The 9,409-nt window shown below is 51.4% G+C and overlaps 1 protein-coding gene across 1 annotated transcript; it reads right to left on the bottom strand.

Annotated features, from left to right (window-relative positions):
- Nucleotides 1–314: 314 nt before the first annotated feature.
- On the bottom strand, nt 315–7,101 carry LOC119118991. Its single transcript, XM_037245638.1, is given in 4 exon segments — nt 315–548; nt 2,349–4,379; nt 4,381–5,413; nt 6,383–7,101. Coding segments are annotated over 4 exon segments (4,017 nt in total).
- Between the last annotated feature and the right edge of the window lie 2,308 nt (nt 7,102–9,409).

The raw sequence follows: 9,409 nt of genomic DNA, 5'->3' as shown, positions 1-9,409 counted from the left end.
TTCGCAGTGTCCCCGGTGTGTCTGAGTGACCCCGGTCACTTGTCTTTTGGACCGGATGTTTAAATGATGCTCAGACATGATGTTGTTTGTGGTGTGTGAAATTTGAATCTGGGACGTTTTCTGCTGGAAGGTCTCATCAATCGTCATCACTGTCCACACAAAAATACAACCTACAAATAACAGTCCTAAAATTAATCTCGCAAATTTCGAAAAACCATTCGGGCCCTCCCCTTTCCTTCTCCGTATTGCTTCCCCTACTCCTTCTGTTCCCCCCCTCTTGGCCGGGTCCGGGACACGGCCAACCAGGAATACCTTCATCCTGACGGAACAAACTCTGGGGCCGGACGGAGTTGTGAGTAGTGATACCACCGGCGTCCTTTGAAGTCGAGTTGGGCCGCGTGAGACGTCCTGGCCAAGACACGAAAGGGGCCCTTCCACCGGGGGTCCGTCCACTTCCTGGAGATGACTCGGACGTACACGTACGGCGTGAGCTGTTTCTCCACCGACACACCTTCCTCCGCCGCAGCCGCAGCGGATTTTTCTCCAAGCTGTGCAGAAACACTGGACACCAAAGCAGACAAATAGGACCAGTAAGGCCCCAGGCCCCGACAACATACCTGGGCGGGTGTTCAAGGAATGTGCAGGCCAGCTGGCTGGTGTCATCACAGACATTTTTAACATCTCGCTGGACCAAGCCAAAGTGCCAGTGTGCTTCAAGGCTGCCTCCATCATTCCGGTGCCGAAGAAACCTCAAATCACCTCATGGAATGACTACAGACCTGTGGCACTGACTCCCATCATGATGAAGTGCTTCGAAAGGCTGCTCAAAGATCACATCGTCTCCAGACTCCCCCCAACATTCGATCCGTTCCAGTTTGCCTACCGGCAGAACCGCTCCACTGAGGATGCCATCTCCTCCGTTCTTCACCTGAGCCTGGCTCACCTGGAGGAGAGGAACACCCACGTGCGGTTGCTGTTCCTGGACTTCAGCTCAGCGTTTAATACCATCATTCCACAACATCTGGTGGAAAAACTGGAACACCTGGGCTTCAGCACCCCCCTTCGGAACTGGCTGCTAGACTTCCTCACCAACAGACCTCAGTCAGTCCGGGTCGGACAGAACACCTCCGATGTCATCACCCTCAGCACAGGCTCCCCTCAGGGCTGCGTCCTGAGCCCCCTGCTGTTCACCCTGATGACACACGACTGCGCCCCCAGGTTCACCACCAATCACATCGTGAAGTTTGCAGACGACACAACGGTGGTGGGCCTCATCAGGGACAACAACGACCTGGACTACAGAGAGGAGGTGGAGCAGTTGGTGGGCTGGTGCAGAGAAAATAGCCTGATCCTGAATGTGGAGAAGACGAAGGAGATCATCGTCGACTTCAGGAAGAACCAGCCTCACCACGCTCCACTGATCATCAACAGCTCAGCTGTGGAGGTGGTCAGCAGCACTAAATTCCTGGGAGTCCACATCACAGACGACCTCACCTGGACTGTGAACACCACAACACTGGTCAAGAGGGCACAGAAGCGCTTGTACTTCCTGCGGAGGATGAGGAGAGCCCACCTGCCCCCACCCATCATGAGGACGTTCTACCGAAGCACCATAGAGAGCATTCTGACAAGCTGTCTCTCGGTGTGGTGTGGAGGTTGCAGCGCCTCCGATTGGAAGAACCTGAGGAGAGTGGTGAGGACAGCAGAGAGGATCATCGGGGCTCCTCTTCCCTCCATTCAGGACTTGTCATCCCAGCGCTGCGTGTCCCGAGCCCGAAATATTATCAGTGACCCATCACACCCCCACCATGGACTGTTCTCCCTGCTGCCCTCTGGGAAGAGGTTTCGCAGCATCCGCTGCAGGTCCACCAGGTTCTGCAATAGTTTTTTCCCTGCTGTCGTCAGACTGCTGAACATTCAAACGTAGCATTCCTCTGCACACTTGTAAATACTGTTTTTGTCTCCTGCACTGTTCACATACTTTATCACTGCTGCACTTTGTACTTTATAATTATCTTATCTCATATTTTTATATAGAATGTCACTTTTTTTTAACCAGCCGAAATACCTCTACATTGCTGAAAGCCGTATGCAACGAAATTTCGTTTTGTACACACCTAGTGTTGACAAAATGACAATAAAGTTCTGTCTAAGTCTAAGTCTAAGTCTAAGTATGCTGTATGAGATAAATTAGGTACCGGAACATCCTCTGGTGGGACGAGCGTCGTCGCTGGTCCTGGCATTAGACGGCCCGTCATCAACTCAAACGGTGCGAATCCAGTGCTCCTGTTAACGGATTGTCTCACAGACAGCAAAGCAAGCGGAAGTGCTTGTAGCCAATTCATTGCCGTCTGAGCCATAATTTTGGCCAATTTCTCTTTTAGCGTTCGGTTAAGTCGTTCAACGCGGCCTTGAGACTGAGGATGGTAGACACACCCGAATCGATGCTTCAACCCCAAAATTGATTCTACCTTGGCCAAGGCTTTGTTGTTAAAGTGTGTACCATTGTCAGAACGGATCAAGGCCGGAAAACCGTGGGTAGGGATGTAATGGGTGATCAAAGCCTTGATCACCGCAGCAGAATCTTCCTTCGAGCACGGATATGCCTCCGGCCAGCCCGAGTAAGCGTCAACCAACACAAGCAAAAAGCGTTTTCCATTCACTCTTGTATTCATGTCTGTGAAATCAATGATCACCTCTGCCCCCGGCCATGGGGCCGGCTGAAACAGGCCGGGCTTAGGCTTCAACGTAGGGCGTGCATTGAACGTCTGACAAGACTCACAATCCGCAACGAATTTCCAGACCACATCTGAGAGTTTGGGATGCCACCAACTTCGAAGATGGATCATCATGGCATGGGGACCCACATGGGAAGGTGTGTGAGCCTGTGTCAGGACCTCCGACATCAGCCTTCCCTCCGGAAGAGCTGGCTGTCCTTTGGGTCCTACCCACAAGCCATCTGATCGTTTGACAGCCTTTGCTGCCAGCCAGACCGATTTTTGTTCCGGGGACGTGGCACCCTGGGCGGCACACAGATCGGCATGCGAGAGTGACAGAGGCAAACAGGAGTCGGGGTGTTCCCCGTCCACAATTAGTGGACCGCGGGACACCATCATGTCCTCTGCCCCGCCATACCCGGCCGTCTGCTTGGCCAATTCATCAGCCGCTCGATTCCCCCTAGCTACTAAGGTGTCAGCTTTGGAGTGACCAGGCACTTTGACAATGGCCACCTCGCTCGGGTACTTCAATGCCTCAAACAAATGCAACATCAAATCCTTGTGCGCAATCTCCGAGCCCCTGGCCGTCGTGAACCCATTCTGCAGCCACCCCACCAGATCGAGTAAAGCCGCCGACACCGCATAAGCGGAGTCAGAATAGATGGTCACGGCTTCCCCCTTGCATTGTCGTAAAGCTAACACCAGAGCAAAGACTTCTGCCGCCTGGGCCGATGGGTGGGTGTTGAGCTTCATCACTTTAAGAGGCTGGAAGGAACCATCCCTCCACTCGACCGCAGCCGCGGCCGCATGGAGGGAGCCCATCCTGTCTCTCCAGCAGCAGCCATCTGTGAACACCACACGACCGTGCCCGAGCGGAGTGGAATAGAGGTCAGGTCGGACTTTCGCCACCGTCTGGACCTTTGATGCACACTCATGGGGTCCCACCAACAATTGATCGGCCATGTTCACTCCGGAATGGACATAGTTGACATTTGGGGCAGTCAATATTTTCAACAACCGTGTTTGTCGCAGTGGAGTCAACGTGAACGCCGCCGATGCGACAAATGAAGACACTGCATGATCAGTTAACACATAAACTGGATGCCCCATGACCGTGTGGGCTGTTTTGAGTAAGACCTTTGCCAGGCCAGCCGCATATCTGGAACAATCGGGTTGTCGTTGCTCAATGTTGTCCAAGGGGACGCTGCAATACATCAACACTGCACGTCCATGCTGCATTTTCTGGTACAGAGCTCCATTCACAACTTTCCCTGAAATAGAGACATCTAGATGGAAGGGCAGAGTGTAGTCAGGAGTGGCCAAAGCCGCAGCAGAGGCCAGCTCCTGCACCAGTGACACAAAGACCTCAGCAGCCTCCGGTGTCCAAACCAGGCAAGCCCTGAGATTCCTCGCCCCCTGTTCGCGGATCAGGGCCCGTAGGACACCAGTTTTGTCAGCAAAACAGGGTATGTAATGTCTGCTGTAGCCGCACAACCCCAGGAATGATAGCATCTCCTGGACGGTGGCGGGCCGTGGGTGTCGGAGGATGGAGCTTCTATGTTCAGGCGACATGGCGAGGCCACTAGGGGTCAACACACGTCCCAGAAAAGTGACCTGTTGGCGACAGCATTGCAGTTTCTTTCTTGACACCTTGAACCCTTTCTGCCCCTAACCACAACAACACTTTCTTTGTTCCTTCAAGACACGTCTGCTCGTCTTTTGCTGCAATCAACAAATCATCGACATATTGCAACAACAATGTGCCATCCGGCATTTGGCATGGTTCGAGGAGTTCTTTGAGGACCTGATTGAACAATCCTGGCGAATTTTTGAATCCCTGCGGCATGCGTGTGTATTGCAATTTCATCCCTTTGTAAGTGAAGGCGAACACGTGCCGCACTGAGGGGGAAAGCGGGAGGCAGAAGAAGGCATTAGCCAAATCAATTACGGTGAACCACTGATAGGCAGGGTTCAATGATGCAAGGATTCGGTGCGGGTCTGGCACGGGAAGAACAGGAGTTATAGTGACATCATTTACTGCTCTCAAATCATGTGCCATGCGCCATGTTTTCCCATCTGCTTTTTGGACTGGCCTTAACGGGGTGTTCCATTCGGAGCATGACACTTCCAACACCCCTGCGTCCCAGAGGCCGCACAGAGTGTCTTCCATGCCTTGGTCCGCCTCACTCGGCCAACGATATTGGGGTCGTTTGATAGGCTGCGTCTCATCCATTTGGAGATCAATAGGGGCCATCGAGTGACAAAACCCGACATCAAATGGACCTTGGGACCACAAGGTGTCGGGCAAGGCCGCGAGCATTACTTCAGCGTCCTCATGATCAGTTAATTCCCTGCCATGTGTGCGAGATACCAACATCATCTCCAGCAGCCCTGAGTCTACCATGGGTTGTTTAATTTGGTAAGCTTTCTGAGACTCTGACCAATACAAATTAGGGATGTGTGTTTTCCGCCAGTCGGTTTGCAGCAACAAATGTTTGACCATTGAGCCCAATTGTCTGGCTTCATGACCTGGGGCAAGAGCTAGCGAAATGTGTGGTACCCCTTTTTCTGTCATTTTGAACCACTGCATTTGTTCAGGTGTTAATTCAGTAGCTGCTGCAACTCCCTCTTTACCAATCAAAATGCATGATGAAGTTAAATCCCACATGTGCCCTTCAATTTCTTCAAACAAATCCCGATAAACATCATCACTTTTTCGGTCATAATATAGAGTGCAATGCAAAGGATCAACAGGTGGGTGGTATGGCGCCAGTGAGCAGATCCAGGGCTTCCACAGTAGGTAGGTCGAGAACACACCGCCACCAGCAGGGGTTTCTGGCTCCAGCCTGGCCCAGTAGATGGTTGCAGTTTCTGCTTCTGTCTGTAGGGGCGCCATCAGCCACTGGCCATGTTGTTGTAGCTGCTGTGAGCACGGAATGCTGACACCATTTGGAAATTGAATTATCACTCCCTCCGGCCCACACAGGATTTTAGCTTCAACGGCTGACAGCAAATCCCTCCCCATCAAATTGATCGGAGTGTCTGTAGAATGGATATATTTGTGCCACAGTCTACACCCCGTCTGGGTGATCACCGTCTCAAGTGGTTTGGTAAAAGGCAGAGTTCGTGGTTGTCCCGAAAAGCCGACTAAAGTTGTTGTTTTCTTTGACAGTGAGGATACAGGTAGGGCAGTGTTTATTGATGAATAAGTTGCTCCTGTGTCCACCAGCATCTGCACAGGTTTTCCCTCCACTGTCACATGAAGCATTGGCTCCGCCGCGCCACTGCTTCTCTGGCTTCCCGGGCAGCCCTATTCAAATTGTCCACACCAGAGATCATCATGTTGGTAGTACTGACCTCCGTGTGTTTGTGGCTGTTGCCAGGGCCGTCCACCAAATGGAGCTGTTGCTGCCTGTTGCATCGGCGCCCCGGGTTGGCGTGGGGGGCCTCCGGCTGGGCGGGCGGCTCCGCGCGGTCGACTTTGTGGGCATCCTCTTGCCCAATGATCGGTTTCGCCGCAGATGAAGCATGCGTTGGATGGGTCGGGTTGGTATGTCATCCTGCCCGGGTAAGCGGGTGCACTCCCTCCCCGGCCTCTGTATCCACCCCGGAACTGGCCCCTCCCGCGCCCAACCACCTGAGGAGCCTGTGACATTTGCATTTCCTTTTTCTGTGATTTTGACTGTTTAGCTTCACCATGCATCTTTGCCAATTGTAATTTCAGCAACTGTTTTGATAATGCGTCTGTCTCGTTCTCAACTTTAGCTTGTGACTCAGTGAACGTTCTGCAGTGATACAAAAGATGACGTTTAAATCGTGCTTCGGCACAAACCAGAATGTCAGGGTCTGACATCAGCTGCTGCTTCACGTCTGGCGGAAGTCCATCCACTAGCGCCGTCCGGAAGAGCACCTCTGCCTCGGGCGAGAGAGCCGGATGACGACCTGTAGTTTCAATCCAACTTTCCACACATGTTACATAATGCTGTGCTGGTGACATTTTCACATCATAAGGAAACATAGTGGGGGCCAGATCGGTGGGTTGTGGGAAAGTCAATTTAATGTTTTCAAACAGGGGCGCTGCTACTTGTGGCAAGGGCACCTCCCTCCCCAGTCTCGCTGTGCCTGCTGCTTCCTCAATCACCTGCAATTGTACTAGAGAGCATGCTCCTGCCAATGTCTGACGCATGTCACCGAGTGTACAGCTCTGCCCACTCATCAGAGCCAAAAATTTGTTCAGCCACACTTTACCTCCTCTGTGAAGTGGGGGCATTTTTTCCATCATCGCAGTCACATCACGGAGCACCATAGGCTCGTAGTGCTGGCCGCCTGGTGTGGTCACCAGCGGACACATTAATTCATTTTTCTGCCCCTCGGTCTGCGTCATCTGACCCTGACCACTCCGCAAATTGTATCCTTTCCGCATCTCTTTCTCTCCCTGCCTGTACCTCTTTCTACTATCCTGATTCGCGTACTGTAACATTTTCCTCTGTTGCATTACAACGTTATCTTCCCCCTCCCCCTCGCTGCTATCACACTGTGGAAGCTCTTTCTGTCTCCGCTCGCCCTTTGCGTCTTCTCGTCTCACTTTTTCTGTTGCCCATTTCAACATCTGCATTTCCAGTCTACGCTGCTCCTCAGCTTGATCAACTTTTTTCTTTAGCTCCTCATTTTCAGCACTAAGTCTCTGCCAACTTTCTCCTTTCGTCACGTTGGAGGAGTGGGGGCTCGGGCCGGGGGTGGATGTGACCACGTGGGCTATATCCCCCTCCCGGGCCCGGCGCCTCTCTTTATTTACTGCTTGTTCAATCAGCTGCACAATGCTCTGATCTGCCCTTTCGCCTTCGCCCTCAACATCCAACACCATCCGGCCACCCAACGTCACCACCGGAGCCATCACTCCGGGGGCGCCGTACGGCGGCGGTCCAACATTGGTCACTCCGAGTGTGGGGGCACTCGGGTGTGTCACATCATGCAAAGATGGATAAATGCCCTTGTATTCATTCCTTTCCTCGTCTATTTTCACCACTTTCTCTACCTTCTCTGCTCTTCTCTCACTCTCTGCATGTTCTACGGGAATTTTCTTTTGAGTAGCGAACAAAGCTGTTGCAGCTGTCGCCAAATTGTGCAGAGAGCGCCGCTCTTCCTCTTTTTCCCTAATGTGCTTCTCTAGCAACCTGCGCTTGCGCCAGTCGGCGCCTTTTTTCTCAACCTCTAGGTCAAGCTTTCCTTTCAACACCACACACTCTTTTTTCTGCAATTGCCTTGCCAGGCGTTCCATGTCCCAAGCTGTTGGGAAGCCCTGAAACAATTTGTCAGCTTCCAATTTCACGAAGACTTTTCTGTGTTTCATGCGCTCCTTTGCAACTTCTTTTCGGTCAAATCCACTCACAATTTGCGCTTCCACATCAGCATACAATCCTTCAACCTCATTCCATTCATTCCTCTCACCACACACACTCTCACTCCATTCATTCCTCTCACCACACACACTCCCCCCAATTTGGTTGCTCATTTTGGACATTTTAGCGGTCTTATCTCTCACAGGAGGAACTGTTATCACCGGATACTTTTTGAGGAGGCCTCACTTCTCCTCGGGGATCTCAAAAAACACCCCAGCTATTTGAATACGATCGTCACCGCACCCTTGTCCGCCACGACGAAGCACTAGGTCACCTATTCTTAGTACGCGTAAGTCCCTGACTTTACCGTACACGTTACACACGTAAGTTCACTAGGTCCCTGACCTATTCTTAGTACGCGTAAGTCCCTGACTTTACCGTACACGTTACACACATAAGTTCCACGACGAAGCACTAGGTCCCTGACCTATTCTTAGTACGCGTAAGTCCCTGACTTTACCGTACACGTTACACACGTAAGTTCCAAACTTACTTAACTTCTTGCACACCTTATTTGATCTGAACGACAGTCTCCTCTTAAATTTCCTCTTTCAATTTGCAGAATTTCGACATATAGTAACAGGTATTCTGCTTACCTCATCAGTGATGAGCTCAGGGTTGAGGAGACGTCGTACCAGCTCAACGTTGTGCGCTTATTCCTTATTCCCAAACGGTACGCCGACCGGGAGACAGCTGTCCCAGACTAACTGTCCGATGACCTGGATACAGACCACGAGTTTGTCAATTACCCTTCTCTTGACATCACGTTCGGGGTCACCAAGAAATTGTTAGGTTACGGATTTTAGCTATTGATCTGACTCCAAATTATGATCAACACTTAACACAAGAGTTGTTACGTCCAAATCTACACACTGTCGCACCTAACAATTCTGCGAGTTCGTTCTGTCAAAGAGAAGACCAGTAGATCAATTAGGCCGAATTTACCAATTGTTTAATCCTGACAAAGCAAACTAATACAGGCCTGGGTCTCGGGTCCCTAACACAAAAACTCGTGTGCCTTCGTGACCATCAAAGACAACACATTCTTCCGGGTTGCCCAGTTTTAAAGAAACACAATATGAATATTCAAGCATGCAAAATATTGTGTGGTGATTGGTCGATGGTCGATGGTCGATGGTCGTCTCCTCCTGGTTTGGGTTTTTCCCCTGCTCAGCACAGGTGTCTGGACCACAAAGACGAGTTGTTCTTCACCGGCCTTGAGATATCCTCCCTGTCTGGTCATCCTGTTCCACAATACTTTGTAGAGAACAAATTCATTGTAGCCTGCACATT

This window comes from Syngnathus acus, unplaced genomic scaffold, assembly GCF_901709675.1.
Source record: "Syngnathus acus unplaced genomic scaffold, fSynAcu1.2, whole genome shotgun sequence".
Taxonomy (NCBI): Eukaryota; Metazoa; Chordata; class Actinopteri; order Syngnathiformes; family Syngnathidae; genus Syngnathus; species Syngnathus acus.
The sequence above is the reverse complement of the archived record's forward strand: the minus strand, read 5'-3'. Positions and strand labels throughout refer to the sequence as shown.